The following is a 20,853-nucleotide window of genomic DNA, read 5'->3' on the forward strand; positions in this document are numbered from 1 at the left end:
GCTTCCTCTGTATAAAATGCAGGTGTCAACTGAATGGACCTTATATGGTTCTTAAAAGGATGAAATACATGGATACACAGGTGGTGCTTAGAGCAGAGCCTGGCATGCAGTAAATCACCTCCACTTCCTCCCATTCTTCAAGGCCCACCTCTAGACACCAGGACTCCCCTCTTCCCTTGCATCCTGATCTCCCCACTCCCAGGAAGGTTCTGATCTGAACCTTAATCTGAGTCCACACTGGTCTCATCAGGTGATGACTTAGGTGAGGATGGCTATTACACTTATCTGATTTCCTGGCACCACTGGGCTCAGGTCTTGCACACATCCAGTGTTGCATAAAGGCTCACTAAAAAGACACTGGCACATGAAACCCACACATGATAAGCAGAGCAGAAGGATAAGAGAAGGCTGTGATCCTAGCATAGAGACTAGGGTAGGGAAGCACACTGAAAAGAAGAGTTGTGTGTACACTGGGTAAATTAGCTATAGTCACCTAGGCTCCAGGTGACATTTTAAAACACAGTGTTTTAAAATGTTAATTAGTCAATTAAACAAAGTTCAGTGGCTTTTATTGTCAATCCTGCAGAAACAGCTTTGAAGGGAATGGCTCTGAAATGTACCGGCAAAAACCTAAATGATACTAACCCAGGACTAAGGAAATCAAATTTAAGAATGACCCAGGAGTATCTCTGCATTCACAATATCCAAAACTTTAAATTTTAAATGTTGAGATGGACTTGATTTTTCTTTTAAAAATATTTTTCACATTAAAGAAAGGTAGACTAAAAGGGGAAAAATTATTCTTACATCTTTTTAAGTTCCAAATGCATATCATTCAACCAATCCTGAGCACTTCCTACATATCATGTCTTTGGACTTGGAAAGATTGGCAAGCCATGGTAAGAGCTCTAAAGACGTTCATGCCTGGACCACATGCACAGAGGAGGGAACACAGCTCCACGTCCCTGTCCCTCTAACACCGTCTGTCTTCATCACAGCCATTCCCACCTGTTTCTTCAGGTGGGGACTCCACAACAAAGTGTCTCCACTCCAACCTGCCAGCTCGGCTGGTTCATATGGTAGCCACTTTGATGTGGCCTTATGGTTAGACCTCAAAAACATATATAAAGCCAAGTGTATGCATGCTAAGACGCTTCAGTCATGTCCAACTCTCTGCAACCCTATGGACTGCAGCCCACTAGGCTTCTCTGTCCATGGGATTCTCTGGACAAGAATACTGGAGTGGGGTTGCCATTTCCTTCTCCAGGAGATCTTCCCGACCCAGGGATCAAACCCAGGTATCCTGTGTGTCTTGCATTAGCAGGCAGGTTCTTTACCACTAGCGCCACCTGGGAAGTGCTCAATATAGCATTAACATGCATGCCTGCATGCGAAGATATAAAGCCAGGACTTGTTTAACACCAAACGTACGCAAGAGACACCTCGCCCTGTTACATACCTCCAGCCTTAGGGCGAGGCTCTGGGGAACAGGGTGAGGAATAGGGGAACCTTGGGAAAGGGCCTCTGACAAAGCTTTTATGTCTACACAGCCTTCTTTTTCTTCCCCCCTTTTCATTTTCTTACACAGGCTTCTAGTGAAGCCATGGAGGCCTTGCCTTTCTGCTCAAAGACACGATTTCCTTCAGGATTTGTTTGGAAAGGCAGCTGGGAAGAATGAAGGGTGTGTGAGCGCCAGTTCCACCACTGACTAGTTGTTTGACTTGGAGTAGTTTCCTCATCTATAAAGTAAGGATACAAATGCTTGCGCTCACTCACCTCAAATACAGGTGGAAGCGCTTCGTGACTGTCAAGTTCCATAAAAACGCTTCTAAATTTAGTGCTCCCCCACTAAATGCAAGCTGCTCTAAGGCATTGAGAAAGTAAGTCAATAAATGAATAACGTCATGCCTTTTTTTCAGTTTCCTAAGTTTTGCAATTTACTGAAACATATAGCAAACGTTCTTTTAACTGTAAAAAACAGCACTAGCGGCATTCAAATATCACACCTGTGACAAAACTCGCCACATTATAGAATGTATTTCATTATTTCCTGAAACCTACTTCTAAATTTAGAAAATTCTTAGCTATTAAGAATAGTAGTCCCACAAAGGTATAAATGAGGGTAAGTGAGGAGAAGGGAACCCTCACTTCAGTGAGGGCCTCTGTTACGCACAACCCTCGGGACTTTAGTCTGAGCTGTGTTGCCTGACTAACAAGCAAAATGAGAAAAGGTTCCTTCATATGAAGACAGTATGGTTTTAAAAAACGTATAGGAACTCTCCAGTACATGTTTTTACGGCCTCACCATCAAATATCTCACACTCAGTTTCTATTTCTCCCTGCCCAAGTGAAAATAATCAGGGCTCACCTCATTCTGCTCCCTGATAGCTCAGTTGGTAAAGAATCCGCTTGCAATGCAGGAGACCCCAGTTCGATTCCTGGGTCAGGTAGATCCCCTGGAGAAGGGATAGACTACCCACTCTAGTATTCTTGGGCTTCCCTTGTGGCTCAGCTGGTAAAGAATCAGCCTGCAACCAACGCAGGAGACCTGGGTTCGAAGATCCCCTAGAGAAGGGAAAGGCTACCCACTCCAGTATTCTGGCCTGGAGTCAGACACGACTGAGAGACTTTCACTTCTACTTTCACCTCATTCTGGGCAAAAATCTCAAGTCGTTTCCAGTCTGGACAATAAGATAAGGAGGCTGACATCACTTGGGCAACATCAGTCCCTCTCCATCTCATCCTGTATCCTTCCTCCCACCTCAGGCCTTGGTGTCCCCCTCCCAAACCCACCGCCGGCACCTAAAGAAAGGGAAGGATCTGACAGCAGCCATCTACACTGGCTGCCCAACCAACCCAAAGCTCTTGATGATAAACTCGTTCGCGCTGACAGGAAGCCCCAAACCAGACACTGCTGTTTTCAGCTTCTTAACTGTGAAATTAACTGTTCTCACAGCTCTTAAAATAATTTCAAGCATCACAGGCAGGTGGGGAGTTTGGCGGGGTAGAGAGGCTTCTGAAGTCATGTGAGGCTTTCTAGATAAAGCCTAAGATAGGGACTCGGTCACATTCATCCTTGCAAACCCACTACGGTGAAAACTGTGTCATGTGTCTAATCAATGTCTCGTGGAAGGCAACTAGGGCCCAGTCAGATTTAGGAGTCTGCAGTGATGGAGTGCTGGAGGAGGGAGGGCGGGGGAAGGTGGCCCCCAGGGAGCTCAGCCCCCTGTCTAGCAGTCTCCACAAGCCTTTGAGACTCAGCCAGGAGCCCCTCTCAGGCAGCACCTGGCCCTCACACTCACTTCCTCAAACTTACCACGATCTATTCCACCCTCCTTCAGCATCCAGGTACCAAATACAAACTTTAAGGTTTCTGAACAACTGTCTTGTGATACAGCTCTGTTCCATACAGTAATTCCTCTTAGGGGGAGCAAACCCTCTTGTCTGAAGAGCAAGTTCCCCTGGGGGGACGACTGTTCTGACCTGAGGCTGCTCATCTATCTCCAAGCTTCCTGAGGGGCCGGAGCATGGTGATTGAGGATACGGACTCTGGAGCCAGCCAACCAGCCTGGACTGACTTGCAGCTCTAAACTTAGCAGTTTTAAGACCTCTGACTAGTCACTTCAACCTCCCTGGGCTTCTTTCTTCTCACCTGTAAAATGGCAGCAACAAGAGTGAGCACCTACCTCAAAGGGTTGCCGTGAATATCAAAGGAGTTATTAAGGCAGTTTGAATGGTGCCCGGCCCATAATGAGCACCATTTAAATACACACAATTATTATTAAAAGCCCTATCACTTTATATTACTTGATGTAGTAACAAAAGGCCTGCATTTAGAGCAAAGCTACAACCAGGAAGTGACCATCCTCCTTTCTCCATCTGTAAGTAAGTACAAAAAATACGTGCTTTCCCCCTACAAACAAAGCAGGGCAGCATGCATAAAATAAGTCATTAAATATGTACTGACAAGTTTTAAAGAAGCAGAAGGAAAATTCTGTTCTCCTAGCCCCTTAAAGATCTTCTACTCAGTGTCAGCCAAGTACCTTGCTATATGTAGTTTTCAACCTAAAAAGATCTTTTCCAAGCCTGGGTAACAGGGATTCACAAAAAGCATGGCTGCCTTTGATTCATGAGATGTGTTCCTAAAGAACTTACATAATTCAAGACTGATTATCTCACAGTCTGCGGGAGGAGTATGGGGAATGCATCCTCGGAACGCATAAATCTGCAGCTGAGACGCTGTGCTGTGCTTTTGCTTTACTGCTGCTTTTTAATATCAGAATTATCTCTAATATTTCTCAGTTGTACCTCATAAATTGATAGCATGGCATAGCATAGTGTTTTATCCTATTTCTGTTCCAAAGTTACAGATTTTCAGGATGTTTTCCAGCATGAGTATTATTAGCACAACTTGGATATTCTGAATGCTGTAATAAAGGCTTGAGTTATAAGCTAATTTGAAAATAATAACACAAATGTCACTTAAATCCAGGATATGATGAAGGATATCTGTAAGCAACAAGAGTTCACATAATATTGCCAAGGGTTAGAAGGTATTTCTCTTAAAAAGAAAAGGATGTGACTTTGGGTAACAAAGCATTTTTATAATGCAGTTGACCTACTGGCTTTGAAAATATGAGATAGCCTGATGCATGATTTGCGGGAATGTGCCTGCCGAAATTTTGCACACAACGTGAAACTTTTATTATTATTTACGTGTCGTTAGTTGAAATTTGCATAATTCAATTTGCATACAATGGGATCATGTGATACTAGGAAATAAATCAGCAGACTGCCTTTTCTCCTGCCTGGAGATTTAGATCTTGAGGGCACTGAATCCCAGAGAACTACACAGCACCCTGGCATTTCATGTACTGCATGCACTCACTCTGAAGACTGGTCCATGAGCTCTCAGAACCAAACCACAATATCACAGGACGCAGACAGAACTCCAGGTTAAGTATATGTGTATGTACTCGTGTGTCTGAATGTGTGCACATATATAACAACAGAGAGACTGCCCAGCTATTAAACCATCCCACTGTTGAGACTCCAGAAAAGACTTCATGTTATCCTCCAGTACTATAATGCAATTTTAAAGCATTTCCTTGCTTCCCTGAAACACTAAAGAACCTGATTCTGATTATCCCTGTCAATGGCCTTCCCTTTGCATGCACGAATATTCCAAATACAGCCATAATCAAAACTCCAAAATATTTTTATATGTGATTGCCATTTACCACCTAAGTTATAAGTACAGTGTCCCGAAAATGTTGGCTTACTTCTTTCTTGGTGCATCCAGAATGGTGCCTGAAGACCAAAGGCCACAGTGGAGTTGGGCCCTCCCCTTGCCTCTGGATTCCCAAAGGCCTCAGCTGAAAAGACAAATGGCTTCACCTCCCCCCAGTCTGTCCAACGGGTAAAACATTTAGCTGTGTGACCAACTGGCAACAGGGGTCATCTGCAGACAAGGCACCTGTCAGAAAATACACCCACAACTCACTGCTGTTCAATACTGTCCAAACATTCTACTGAGAGAAACAATTTTTAGGAAAGATGTCATAGATGATGTCCACACTCTTCTAGATCTGGGCTCCAGTGGGGTGGTCTAGCCCGCAGTGTCTTATTAAACCAGTACAGGGATTCTTGTTATGAAGTGTAAATGCCTTTTAGATGCATCGTGCCCTCTCTGGGTCATTCAGGTCTCCATTCCAGCCCTGTTCACGAACTTATTCATATGCCAGGACCCTGGAGGCATCTGAGTGTGTCAGCCTTGTACCAGGTAAAAGCTATCTCTTAGTAAAGCCAGGTGTCACAGGGCTGGTTACCTGGACCACACTGTTTTATTCCCTGGACAGGCTGCTTTTAATGGTGCATACACATGCATGCTCAGTTGCTCAGTCGTGTCCAACTCTTTGTGACCCCATGGACTCTAGCCCGCCATGCTCCTCTGTCCATGGGATTCTCCAGGCAAGAATACTGCAGTGGGTTGCCATGCCTTCCTCCAAGGGATCTTCCTGACCCAGGGATTCGAACCCGTGTCTCTTACAGTATGACGGTATTACATGCATTGGCAGGTGAATTCTCTACCACTAGTGCCAGCTGGGAAGCCCCTTAATGATGTGAGCAGGCCTAACAAATTTGTTTTATTTATGAAAGGATATTGTCATGGACATTGCTCAGTATAACATTTTGTAAGTCACTGGTTTTGTTTTGCTTTGTTTTTCTATCCAATGGACCCTGGAGTGCAGACCTCTGCTTCTGTTTGCCTCTTCCCTCCCTGTACTAGAAATCTGAAAGCCACATTTGTGACCCACCTCTTGCAATGCCCCAAGATACCCATTATTTTTCCTAACAGTATCATCCCTATTACTAATATTCTCACTTATTTATTATTTCTTATAGTATTACATGTATTTTTGAAAGCCAGTTTATTTGTAGAAGGAGGAGGCTATAAATGATCAAAACAAAAATCCATTCCCCACCTTTTCCCATAAATTTCAAACCAGCTTCGCCTAATTTGTATCAAACTGTGGACTTTGGGGTGGGGGGCAGATGCTCTCCTCCTCCTCATTTTCCAAAGTCAGCCAGAAAAGGATGCAAACTGAGAGGAGAGGCCAGTGCTGACCCACAGAGCCCAGGGGCCCCACAAACACAGCCCCTTTGGGAAGGGCTGTCCCCTCTACCTGCCCGTGCCCCACCCCTGAGGAGCGGCTGCGGCATAAGCACTGAGTCCTGGAGCCACTGTGCTCATCAGCTCCACACTCTCACTCCTTCCCCTGGGCTCAGCCCCTTCAGCTTCCCACTCTTCTGTTCATACCCAGCCATCCACCTGTTCCCAACCAGCCTGGTGTCTCTCAGACACATCCCAGGCTGACTCCTGCTGCTCAGAGCTCTGCCAGCCAATCCAGCCCCTCCAGCCTCCTTGTCCCGCCTGGACCAGGCAGGTGCCTCCTCCGTCACCTGCTCCCAGCCTCACCGGTGAAGTTGAGACATGGTGAAGTAGGCTCTGGCGCCTGCCAACTCCACCCCACCTTGTCTTCTTCTGGGAAGAGGAGATCCTGTCTGCAGGGCTCTAACCCACAAAGCCTAGACTCTGTCATCCCCTGTGAGCCCAGTCTTGTCTCCACTCAGCTCTCCCCAACAGCAGCCTCTTTACCTCCCCTTCTTCCCACTCTTCCCTCACCTAGCAAACCCAGGAATTCATTTCTGACAAATAGGCAAAGGACAGTCCCATGTCCACTGCAGAGATTAGCTCTAAGGGGAGAGGCAGACAAAAGAGCAATGAATAGCGAAATGGCAAGAATTACAGATGTGGCCACACAATCTGAACCTGCCGCGAGGTTACACCGCCACTGACAGCTACAAGAGTCCAACCAACTTCACCTTCTAGGGTGAACGTGTTAGTTGCTCAGTTGTGTTTGGCTCTTTGTGACCCTATGGAGAGGGTAGCCGTTCCCTTCTCCAAGGGATACTCCCCATCCAGGGATCGAACTCGGGTCTCCTGCATTGCAGGCAGGTTCTTTACCATCTGAGCCCCTACAGGATGACAAGTGAAAAAAAATGCCAATGTAAAACCTAACAGCAAGAATAGCAGATTACTATAGCCATCGAGCCTTTATTAATGGCATTAGCAATTATAATGACAACTTGTTTTAATAATAAAAGTCATGTCCATTGGTATACTAATTATAGATATATGTATTCACATATAAGAATATAAGAAAAAAACAAGTTTATAACATGCCAACTGAAATAACGCACACAGTCATACATAGGTGTACATGAGTGTATCTCTGAATAACCAGATATCACCCTAACAGTGTAATTTCATACACATGCATGTTTACACGCATACACACCTACTCTAGATGCAATATTACTTCCACAGTGAACAACAACAAAAGACCCTCGCTTTTGCTAACCAAGTTCTTCAACAGTTAAATTTTAGCCTCAAGATCCACTGTAAACCCCAGACTTTTTGGCAATTACAATTGCCAGTAAACAACTATTAGCTTTATAGGCTGCTCCTTCTCGTGTCACTCTTTGAATATTGCCAGCCTAGCATTAGCCTTGGCAGGGATCTGTCAACAGCTTTTGGAATTCTGACCACATTCTCCAAGATATTAATCTTCCCTTGCCTTCCTGCCTGGCATCAATGCAAATTCAGTGAGCATCTTCTCCTTGCAGTGACATGGGGTTTTGAGGCTTGCAGGTCCAGTAGGTTTGCTTCATCTTTTTTTACAGACACTGGAGCAGAAAAGAATGATGAAGAATATAGAAAAATATACACAAGTAAGTATCTGAAACCAGGATATACTGATAACACTCTGTGCACTGATGTGATGTCTTCAGCAGTTCCACTTTCCTCCTCTGCTCCTGGGATGAATCAGGGAATGTCAATACAGTACATAACAACCCTGAATTTCTGCCATCCTCAAGACTGATCGCAAAGACAGTAAAAGTTTATTAATCATATGAAAATATTAGGGATTTGAGGCCAGATTTGTTTTCCAGATTTTTTTTTTAATAAGCATGTCCAGATATGTAGATGTAACACCGGTTTATTATGTAACACCGGTTTATTAGGTCTGACACACTAAAGTTTTGGAATCTTTACTATAAAGAAATTAAATACTGGATAACATGAGCACTTGATTACAGGTCTCTAGAGATCTGGACATTTGCAAAACAGTACAATAGTTATATTCTATATTCTCAAAGTGCTGTAAAAACTCAAACTATACAAGCAAACTTTACACAGGAAATATTTCAAACTAATCTGGTCTCTGAATGAGGTAGTTTTCTTAGCAGATTTATTATACTTAATTAATTAAATAAAGAGCTTTCAAATTTTCCAGAATACTAATAAACACTCATTTGGGCAAATGTATGGCTTCTATTAATAGTTATCATTTAATAAAGACCCTGTTCTAAGGGACAAAATAAACACACCAGGGTTTGTCTCAGGGTTAAACCCTTAATACAAAAGAAAAACACACAAAGTCTCTGAAAATCAGCTAATTACAAGTCAATTCAATAACACTTCTGAACACCTTTGTGCGCCCAGTGCAGAGCTTCATATAGGGGTTGAAAATGATGAATAAATTTGTTAGCCACACTTTCCTGTGACTTTGAGTATTTTATACTTTTTTTGTTGAAAACTAGACACTTTTAATAACAGTGCCAACTCTGAAAATCAGAGTGGTAACTCTGAAAATCAGATTTTCCCTCCTTCCAGTATGCTGCTGCTGTTGTTACTGCTGTTTGCTTGTTTAGTGACTAATTCTGTAAGGTCTCTATTTTTCCATCACATGTAGCCACCGAAGTTTCTGCTCAGTTAGTTTGGTGGTCAGCTAATAACTGGACAGAGACTTCCTTAAACGCCCTGAACAGTAAGTGCCCCACCCTTTGCCAAGGGGCTGTGTGTGTGTTGGGTAAGCCTTCAGTGCTTCAACAATTTACAACCTTACTGGCCTTTACTTTTGGCTTTTTTGGAGTCTTCAGATCAGCCAGAAGCAACAATGAGGGGCTCTTCAAGTCTTCCCTGGGCATGCTCTGAGCCCTGCCCACATGCACGGTCTTCTAGAGCAGCGGTCCCCAACTTCTTTGGCACCAGGGATGGGTTTCATGGAAGACAAATTTTCCATAGACCAGGGATTGGGGGGGATGGTTTCAGGATGGTTCAAGTACATTATATTTATTGTGCACATTATTTCTATTATTACTGCATCAACTCCACCTCAGATCATCAGGCATTAGATCCTGGAGGCTAGGGACCCCTGCTCTAGAGCACCAGGAATGTGTCAGAGCTTCTCAAAATCCCTTATGGACTTCCCACTTTCAAGACATTCTTCTTAAGTGTTTTGACCCATTTCTTGTTTGCTCTGGCTGCTGGCTAGTATCATAATTACAATGACAAACAACTGCTGCTGAGTGTGTTCAGCAGACATCGTAAGAGGGCTTCTAACACTGGGTAACCTCTGAGCCAGCTCAAATAAAGACCAGCCCTGTGAATGAGGTTTTACCAGGCAGCTTCCAGACACGTCAAACGGCAGTAGTTCTCTGGGACTAGAGTTTTGGAGGAAGCTTCAAATCTGTTCTTCCTCCTCCAGTGACTACTAGGCTGCTTGTTTTAAAGCTACTATGACTATTACAGGGCTTCCCTCGGGGCTGAGCTGGTAAAGAACCCACCAGCAATGTGGGAGACCTGGGTTCGATCCCTGGGTTGGGAAGATCCCCTGGAGAAGTGAACAGCTACCCACTCCAGTATTCTGGCCTGGAGAATTCCATGGACTGTATAGTCTATGGGGTCGCAAAGAGTCAGACACTACTTTCACAATGCATACTACTATATATAAATAGATAAACAACAAGGCCCTACTGTACAGCACAGGAAATTATATTCAACATCTTATAACAACCAAAGGAAAAGAATCTGAAAAGCATACATATACATATATATATATATATATGCATGCATAAAACTAAATCACTTTGCTGTACACCAGAAACACAACACTGTAAATCAACCCTACTTCAAACACACACACACACACACACACACACACATATATATATAAATTTTTTTTTAAAAACCAAGCTACCATGGAGCCAGGGAGAGGGAACGGGAATAGACAAGTTAAGAGAAAACAAAATTCATTGTTCCTACTGTGACTCAGTCATTTCCCTTGAATAAAAACTCCGAGGATTAAAGCAAGTCTTTTGTTAATTTCTAGAATTCTGAAAAGTTGATTTTGATCATTTTTTCCGGTGTTCACATTGTTTTTAAGGAGAGGCAGATATCCAGGGGTCCTTCTATCATTCCAGAAGTAGTTCTTAATATAAATTTAAGTTTAAAGACATATTTTGTTATAGAAAAATGACAAGATGATAAAAATAGAAAAAAAATGTAAAATTTCTGACCATGATCTTTTAAATGACTATGGCTATCAAGTTACTATGATATTTGGATTCTGTTTAAATACATCAAAATGACAAGATTTACAATAAACTGAAGACTGTACCCTCTGCATTTAAACTTAAACAAAAAAGAAAAAAACAGGGTGAAACAGTATTAAGTAAAAGGGACTTTGCTTTCTCAAATTCCTTTAGGGGATATGCAAGCAAAAAAAGTATTTTTCAAGTATTTTGTCAACTTGTTTTAATTAGTATAAAAGCTATAGTAACGCTCACTTAAGTATATCTGTCTTAAAGAAGTTTTATCAACACCCTCAAATCAGCCTTTTGAAAATTACAGTGATGACATCACACATGCATTCAGGAATCTCAGAAACTCCCAGCCCAAAGCCCCGCATCCCTCGGCTACACTCAAAGAGCGCCACAACCAGGTCCAGGACTGGATCTCCCACCTGGTCACCCACGAGACCCATGTCACCAGCCCTCCCTGTGGGGCAGTACCGAGCACAGATCAGAGGAGAAAGAGACTGGTGCCCACACCACACCTCAGACTCACCAGGGGGTTAAAAATCATTTCTTGACTAATTGGTGAGTATTTTCTCAAGTGAAAACTAAAAAAGTTTTTAAGTAAATTTTCTCAACTATCTCGAGACCCTTCTCTACTAAAACTTTTTAAAAGATACTAAGTCCTGTAACTAAGGGAAACATACTTTCAAAGTATTTTGTCAACTTGTTTTAATTAGTACGGGAGCTATAGTAAAGTTCACTTAAGCATATCTGTCTTAACCTCTGATTTAGTTTATCCTCTCTGATGTTATTTTAGTGTGTGAGACTGTTCCAAAGAGGGTAGCAAGTTGAGTACATGGAGATTAAATTCAGTTAAACATGTTTTCATGCTTTGAATAGGATTTAAACACAAGACTTTTACTCAAACAAACCACTCTACCCAAATAAACATGGAAGCCTCATATTTCCCCCACCAACCAAAACAACAACAACAACAATGTGCTCCTCAACTATATTTAACAACTAGGGTTTTCAACGTTGTCTCAATAGATTCAGTTTATTCTCCTAGACTCACTCTTTCTTAGGTTCAGTTAAAATGCATAAGCCTACCTAGTCTGAAGTTAAAACTAAATAGAAAGCTACAGACTTCTATTTTACCCATTTTTAAATTTCCATTCAGGTTCAAAAACCCTGATACGTAAGAAATCTGTGTCAATAATGACTTTAAAGTAGAAAACTCACAGTTTTGTTATCTACCAGAGATCATGTCAAGACCTACAAGGACACAGATCCCAAATACGTCTGCTTTAGGCTGAATATCAGGATGAAGATAATGGCTTCATAATTTTCCCAGAAAGTTTCTTAAAAATACCAAAATTTCACACAATACAAATAAGACAATCCCTTGGTTCAGATTCTACAAACACATCCTAAGCCCACAAGAGGATCCTTTACTGCTCTGCCCAAGGTCATTCAGCTAGCAAGGCACCCTCCCTCTTCCATACCCACTCATACTGCACAGAGATCAATAAAGAGCACAGAGCCAGCTTATAAGGAGAGGCAGTGACCAATAATTATGTGTAACAAGATATAGTAAGCAGTTCTAGAATTTGAAATAGTGCCTCATTAAAAATTATCGAACTACTTACTATGATCTGGTTACACAAGTTTATTTAGAGTGGCCAATGCCCACATCAATCCAGAATTATTTAAAAACTAGGTCTACAGAAAGTCAAGTTAAAGAAACAAGTGCTTAAACCCAATTACAATATAAAGATTTCCTGACCCCAATCTTTACACTCCTTAAAAACAAAGAAAGAGAGTGAGGTAAATCTACTCGAGCTAACAGAAAAAAAAAAAAAAAAAAAGGCTTACTTGTCAACGAGAATAAAGCAACTTTTCTTGGAAAGAACATAAAGATTTGGCATTGTATCGGTAGACACTATGGAATGGGGAAGCAGAAAGAGCACTGGCGTTGAGAAGCAGAATCTCAACCTGATTTGCCTGAACCCTGCTTGGGTCAACATGCCAACAATCCCCAAGAAGATTTTCAGGCTACTATTGTCATTAAATCAATAAATCCCCAGCACAACGGGGCTAAATTCATTTCCCTACTGTATCCACACTCCAAGCTAAATCAAATCCTTACACTCCTTTGTTTTCCATATTCCTTTCCTATCCTGCTGAACTCCCTGAAAAATATACTCTCAGTTCCCTTGCCTTCCCTTCAAAATAAACCTGGGGAAAAGCATTATAGCATTCCCTTCCACCCCCGCAGTCACTTTGCTGTGAGCTAGGGAGAGAAGACAAAGCTTTGGCCTGGGGGGCCACACTACTTGGCCTATTTCTGAAATGCTGCATCAGCAACCAACAAGCAAGTTATAGAATCTGTTGTAACAAGGAAAGACTTGTCAAAGCAGAGGGTGTGTCTAAGCCTTATACATACCTCAGTGAAAATGAAAACTAGACTCAAAAATAAATCTTGTCTATGTCCAAACTCAGTAGTTCACCACATACACAACTCAATAAAGCTGCTATAATATGACTTATTTTCAGAAGAGTATGCCATAAAATTTCCTACTGCAAAGGAAGCTCAAAGTTTTTACCCCACTGATATATTAAACCAAAGATGTCAGATGTCATTATATTAATAACTAAACAATCCTTCCTTTCCCAGTTACTAATTTTTGTGGAATACAAAATATAATTTTATAGTATGATTATTTTCAAAGGCTCAAAACTATTCATTTCTAAACTAGAGGGGAAATATACCATTTATAAAAGAGCAAAAACATGTAGAAATTTCTCTTTTGTCATAAAAGAATTTTTCCAGTTAAATACAACTTTATTAAAATATACAAACATATACAAATGTATATATGATTATACTCCATATAAATTCTAATCAGTATTTCCAAATCTGTCAAGAGAAAAAATTTCAAATTAATTCTTCAAAAACTTTTCCAAGTCATCTTTAGATCACACACTTCGTGGAACATTAAAAAATAAATTATGAAGAAAACTGATACAAAGTCAAAATTTCAAATCTGAATACCTCAAAGAGAAGGCTTGCTTTAATCAACCAAATCCCAAGAAAAACAATGACTTCAAAAAACGCATCCATACATTTATATAAACACACCGACACAGATACATACCAAGTGTCATATGCCTGTAGAAGTCGTCTTGTTAAAATCCATAATACAATTTGGCACATTCACAATTCTTTAATCTTATTTAAGATGTAAAAGCTGAAAGGGAGGTAAGGAGACAACCCAAAGTGTTATGACCTGCAGAATGAAATGGCAACCCACTCCAGTAATCTTGCCTGGAGAATCCCATGGATAGAGGAGCCTGGCAGGCTGTAGTCCATAGGGTCGCACAGAGTCGGACACGACTGACTGAAGCAACTTAGCATGCATGCACACAGTGTTATGAAAGTATCCCAAATGCTTTTACAACACAAACTCCTACTCCACAGAACCCCAGAGGCTGGTAAAGAGCAGGGAGCACAAAGGCCTGAAGTGAGTGGACACAAACTAAAGAAGGCATGATTACAGACACAGGCACAACAGTGCAAATCATGCAGTACAATAGGCCAAAAGCAAGGCTCTGCTGATCAAATGGTTAAAACCACAGCACAGTTTGTGGTTATAATGAAATCTGGAGACAGATGATTCACAGATCACAAAGAAACAATCCACAAGTCAGCTCTACTCAGGCTGGGTGAAAGCACCCGCCGCATGGCTTCAGCCTCCACAGGCCTTCCCCTCAGTGGGTCAGAAACCCTAGAGGAGTCCACTCAAGGAGGGCACTCAATGAGACCAGCAGGCAAACACGGCAGATTCCTTGGGAAAACCCACACAGCAAGAGCTACCAGACCTGAACCTGTAGAGAAATGAAAGGCTCTCCCAGGGAAGTAGAATCAGCATTTTGGAAGAGCAACATGCACTGCAAGCTGTGGGGCAAAGCCCAGGTTGGCCCCGGGTTCTTCCAACAAATCAGAGCATGCATTCAGCTCTAGGGGAAGCAGACACACAACCGCATGACAAATAGAAAACCAAAACACCAACTAGAAAACACCCAAAACCCCAACGCATGACACAACCATGGGCTTTTTCAAACAGCAATACAGTTTTTTGCAAGGAGTTAGTCATACACAGTATCATCTTATCCTGCTTTCCACAGATAAGAATAGTCGGCCTCAGAAAGCTCCATCAGCCTTGCAAAATGGCAAACCTCAAGCTAGGACCTGGGTTTCTCAAATCTCACACTCTTTAAAAAAGCAGTGAGTTTGGGAATCTCCTGCAAGTCACAGACATTTGAGAAGCACAGGGCAGACTGGATCAGCGTGATGAACACGGCACAAATAAACTCTTGGTCCAGGTGAGTTCTGTGCTCTCACTTTCTTAACACAGAAATGTAATTTCAATGCAAGTGCCAGAATGAAAAAAGTGAGAACTTTCCTATAATTCAGCATTTAAGTTTATGATCACAGGAAATTTACAGGGAACTTAGCCATAAGCGGCCTCAGTTTGTAGCAGAGGTGATAAGTAAATAGTAAGCTTTTATCTACAAGTTTCAAAGTCCTTGGAACTGGCTGGAATAAAAACTGCAGGGGACTTCAAGAATGTGCAGGAAACAACAGGTGTTGAGCATGGGAGCTCAGCTCCCATGGACAGGAGTGATCAGGGAGGAGGTGAAGGAGGGTAACAGGAACTATAACCAATTCTGTGAAACAAAGCCTTGCAAATTAAATACAAACAGAACCTCAGGAACCTCACAAACAGAAGGAAACAGAACCTCACAAACCTAACAGTGTTACTATGCACTGACAACCAAATGAATTCAGTCACTACCCTGACACCAGGCCCGAACTGCTTTTCCTACAAGTAATTTTACAGACAACCTTCCCCACTCTCTCTTGTCTTTCTCTTGAGTTTCTATCTCTTTGTGGATTTTCTGGGATTGCTCAGTTCAGTTCAGTTGCTCAGTCATGTCCGACTCTTTGCGACCCCATGAATCGCAGCACGCCAGGCCTCCCTGTCCATCACCAACTCCCGGAGTTCAACCAGACTCACGTCCATGGAGTCGGTGATGCCATCCAGCCATCTCACCCTCTGTCATCCCCTTTTCCTCCTGCCCCCTATCTCTCCCAGCATCAGAGTCTTTTCTGGGATCGTACAAATCTATAACATTTCTAACCAGCCAGGATGCTTCAAACAAGGTAAGAAGATAAACAATAAGCCAGGAGAAATGTATGTCAAAAAGTATCCTGAATATACAAAGACCTTGTGCAGATCAAAGCCGATTAGTTAAATGGACAAAAAACACAAACAGGAAAAAACACAAATGAACAGTATACACATAAAGACATTCACTCAGCTGGCAATTCAACAAATGGAAATGAACATTACAATGGGATGTGATTTTTCACCTATCTGATTGGCATAGGTGAAAGTGGTTATCAAACTCCCAGTGGAGGAGTATGGCAAATGGAGCACTCCATGCAGCGCCAGAGTTAGTGGAAAGAGGGAAACCCTTTCTGGACAGCAGTTTGGCAATATGCATCAAAGCCTTGAAAATCACATGCCTGGTGATCAGTGATCTCACTTCTAGAACTTCGGCCTAAAGAAGATAATCGCATCCTCGCTATGAACTGTGATCCATTAAGAACTGGAAGTGTCCATACAGATGTCCTGTTTCCGCCATCCCAAGACCAGGAAGTCCTTCTATCATGAGCAGGATCAAATTAACATGAGTGTACAATGTGTAAGCTAAGTGCTTCCTTGGTCAAGTGTTTTCTTGTTTCACAAATTTAATTTCAGTTCAAGTACCAGAAAGATAAGCATGAAGTCTTTTAAAAGTAATTTAAATGGCCTTATTGCTTTCTTGGGATTCCCTGGTGGCTCAGCGGTAAAGAATCTGCCTGCAATGCAGGAGGCCCGAGTTCGATCCCTGGACCGGCAAGATCCCCTGGAGACGAGAATGGCTACCCACTCCAGTATTTTTGCCTAGGAAACCCCATAGACAGAGGAGCCTAGCAGGCTAGAGTCCATGGGGTCTAAAAGAGTTGAACACAACTTAGTGACTAAACAACAATAACAATGATTGCTTCCCCTAATGTTTTTATACTAAATTTAAGCCCTCTACTTAAAAACTTGTTCATTATTCATACACAGGTTTGCATATCAGTCAAAACAGACCCAGTATCATGTAAGATCTGACTGCAACATCAGGGTCCAGCACATCTCTCCAACACCAGTGTGCCTTTTCTGCAAAAAGAGAGGGAGGCCATTTCTGGAGCTTAGTGTCCCTGTCCTCCAATGCAGACTGCAGACAGCAGGGGGGTCCCACCTGGCTCCCAGTCAGAGCTCCATAAGGGAGTGATCATTGTTCCTGTTGCCGGCAATAACTGCTCCTGCTTTCTATGGGTTCCAGGGGTTCTACAGCCCCAACATAACTACCATCCAGGCATTTTACCTAATTTGCTACTGAACCACAACACATCATCAGCATTTGTAAAACTAAATGCACAATACATATCATTATAGGATTAACAATACTCCAACTTGTAAGCACTGCCCAGTAAGAACAGATCTGAGGAGGTGAAGTGGAAGAATTCTCCAAGTTGCTCTGTGTATCAGAGATGCTCGTTTCTGCCTCCACCACAGAAAAAACGCTTCCTATTTTCCAACGCCAGGCTCTCTCGTGGCCTCTGGCAGCACTGCGTCTGTTCGTAACAACCATCACCAAGCATCCCAGGTTCAGCCTCTCAGATTACAGACTGCACCTGCTGCCAATCAAAAATAGCCAGACCCTGATTCCCTCCATTGCCCATTCCCTCCATTTCTGTCCAGGCACTGAGGTCTGTCAGGCATTACAAGTAATGTGTCACTTTAATAAATTCTACAGTTCAACTAAATACTATATTGATGTAATTGTCACATTCAGGAGTGCTCATTTAGAAACCTAAAATAGTCTGTGATTTAGTTTCAATACTAGTGTCAAAAGACTCCTGAGATGCTTTTATGATTTAAAGGGACATGATCTAAGGTATCAAACCTATACTAACCCCCGGGAGAAACATCCATTTGAAATTTGACGAGTATATCTTCTTTACTTATAGGAGCAAGTTGATATCTTCCTAACTTTTGCCTAATTTACCCTCTCAGTTTATAAAGGCATATGCCTTAAGGCCATCTATTTCTAATAAATTTCCAATAAAATGAAAAACAGAAATCCAGAATTATAGCACTACCTTTTGTAACTGCTATTATGGGGGTGATACTGACTTCAACAAGTTTTGAAGGGGTTCAGAATCTGCCACTCTGGCCTAAAAATTTTTTTAAGCTGAAGGCATTTGAGTTCCTGAAATCTCTGCCTAAAAACAGAGCTTCTCAAAAAAACTCAATTGTCATAAATCCCCTTTCAAAAGCAACCTGAGAAGACTGACTTTTACCATCAGAAATAAGTTTCCACACCACACCTAAACACACACTATCACAAAATGATCATCACCCATGTATTCTTTTAGGGCCCATTGAGCGCTTCAAAAATTCATTTTTTTTCCTACAGGCACCCTTTCTCCCTCTCCCCTACTCTTACTAAGAAGCCACTTGCTTTCCTAGAAGAACCCTTCTCCCCTCCCCATCTCTTATTAAGATAGTATATAAGACACAAAGTCTAACCACACCTTTGAGTCACAGTTTTGTCTGTGAGTAAATCTGTCTTTTCTCTTGCTACTCTGTCAGTTTAATTTGCAAGCCCCAAAATCATGAACCTAAGAGGGGAGAAGAAAAGTTTTTCCTCCTTGACAATGTAAATCCGTGAAGTCTCAATATACTGCACTATGTGTACATATGAGAACCATGCAAACGTTCTTATTATTCTAAACACTGATATGATTAACATTTAACACTTCCTTTTTAAGTTCTTCACTTTTCTTTAAACTTCCTCTTAATATCTTTCTTGTTTCTAACTTTAGAATGCTTTCAAGTACTATCCTGCTAAGTATAATTTAGCAGAAATAATTTGTTTTTCTATCCACTTCTGATAAATCAGAACATACAATTAAGAATTAGAAATGCTACTTATTTTTTGCCAGTTTACAAAAACCTCTCAAGTACAATTGAGCTAAAGCATCCTGTTGATTAAATAAAGCAAGCTACTATTTCACCAACCACTGAGAAATGGAAGCTTTCTGAAACACACAGACTTAAAAACACAGTCACTTTGTATAAAATAATGACATCTCCCTCACCAGACTTTATTGTTTTAAAACTGATTCGATGAGGATAAAAAATAAAATGACAAATATAATTAGTCCAACCCAGCACAAAGATAAGACACTTTCTATCAAGATGTGAAAAATAAAGCATAGCGACAACGTTCCATCCAGAGGAAGCCCTTCGGCTCATACGGTGCCCAGCCCTCCCTTGGCGTCAGGTTCTCTGAAGTTCACCTCAATTAGCTGACCTCCCATGGCTGAAAGAGCATCAGGGTGCTGGTGCCCACAATTAAGAGACTTCTCCTTGGAGCTGTAACACTTTCATCTTGCTGTGCAGAAAAGCAGTGTGTGCTGTGTGCCCACTACTTAAATAAAAAATCACAATCAACGGTCAGTGGCAGGCTGGACCACCAAACCATGATTAGCTGTAATAAAAGAAAGACTGCCGAAAGATACCCATGATGTTAAAATAAACAACAACTTTACAAGCTTGCCAATCGATGATCATTCTCCTTTGCAGGCTCAACCAATCATGTCTTTGCTTATAAACCTCAGGGATGGTTCTGTACCGGTGACAAAGCACCCAGACTTGACTGTCTGGACCCATTTCCTTTCCACCACCGAACCTCACACCAGCCACGAACTACTGCAGCAGCAACCAGAACTCAAGGCTCTTGCCCACCTCCCCCAGCCACCCTCAAAACATCCTTCCTCTGCTTTCAGAGCTAACTGCTTCTTTTCCTGCAAGACTCAGCTCAAAGGTCCCCCTCTTGCAGGAAACAAATCCTTTCTTGTACTAGGCACCTACGATCATTACCCCTGACGTGTACATGTCTCTCTCCCAGTTTCCATGAGCCATGCAGATTCTGATGTCTCCATGTATAATTCAATGTTACACTTCCAGTCATAGAAAACAGCAGGCACAAAATAAATGTTTAGTAAATGCATGAGTGCACAGATGAACAAAATAGTGAATGAGCAAACAAACACAGGAGCTAATGAATGAACTTTCAAGCTGCTTCCTGGAGAGAGGAAAGGGTCTTTAATTAATAATATTAAGCCCCAGCTGATCCCCAAAGAACACCCGGAGCGCCTCACCTCCTCTGAATTACTCTTTACTTCTATGTGCTCAGTTCATTTGCCCATGTCCTCAGACACGAGCCCCAGCTTTAATCCAATACGTGACCCCCTCACAAGTTCCTGCTCCTTATTCCACAGCTGCCTTTGTGTAGTACATGCAATAACCTACTCTCATTCATTTCTGTAAGGACTCCCAACTAAGCCATACGCCCCCAGGGCCTGATTCTTTTGTCCTTGTAATCCCAGAGCCTAACACAGTGCCCTGACAGAGCTCCTAGCAGGCGCTCAATACATACTAGATGGATAAACGAATGAATGAAGAAAGGAAGAGGAAACCATTTTCACAGTTTGCTTTTTACTTTTTTCTTTTGGCTAAATCCTCTGATTTTTCCAGGTAAACTATGGAAAAAGAAAGATGATGAGGGAAGAATAGAAAATCATGTATAGTCAAATCAATGCCTGAATAAAATTATCTGTATGATACCACAGTCTTTTTCTACATTAAGAAATCAGCTTATTGTCTCTCAGTGTCTGTTCTCAACAGAATAATTTAACAAGTTTTGTAACTGGATAAGGCTGAACAAATCACAAAACTTTTGACATTGTTAATAGTGTTC

The 20,853-nt window shown here is 41.9% G+C and overlaps 1 protein-coding gene across 1 annotated transcript in view; it reads right to left on the reverse strand.

Annotated features, from left to right (window-relative positions):
• Positions 1–14,109, reverse strand: part of HECA (hdc homolog, cell cycle regulator) — a 32,177-nt gene extending 18,068 nt beyond the window's left edge. Inside the window, exon 1 of the mRNA XM_045161938.1 lies at positions 14,085–14,109. Within this exon, the coding sequence (XP_045017873.1) occupies positions 14,085–14,094 (10 nt within the window). The 5' untranslated portion in view covers positions 14,095–14,109. The remainder of the gene's footprint in view (positions 1–14,084) is intronic.
• Between the last annotated feature and the right edge of the window lie 6,744 nt (positions 14,110–20,853).

The sequence above is a fragment of the Bubalus bubalis genome, chromosome 10, assembly GCF_019923935.1.
Source record: "Bubalus bubalis isolate 160015118507 breed Murrah chromosome 10, NDDB_SH_1, whole genome shotgun sequence".
In the NCBI taxonomy this organism is placed as follows: Eukaryota; Metazoa; Chordata; class Mammalia; order Artiodactyla; family Bovidae; genus Bubalus; species Bubalus bubalis.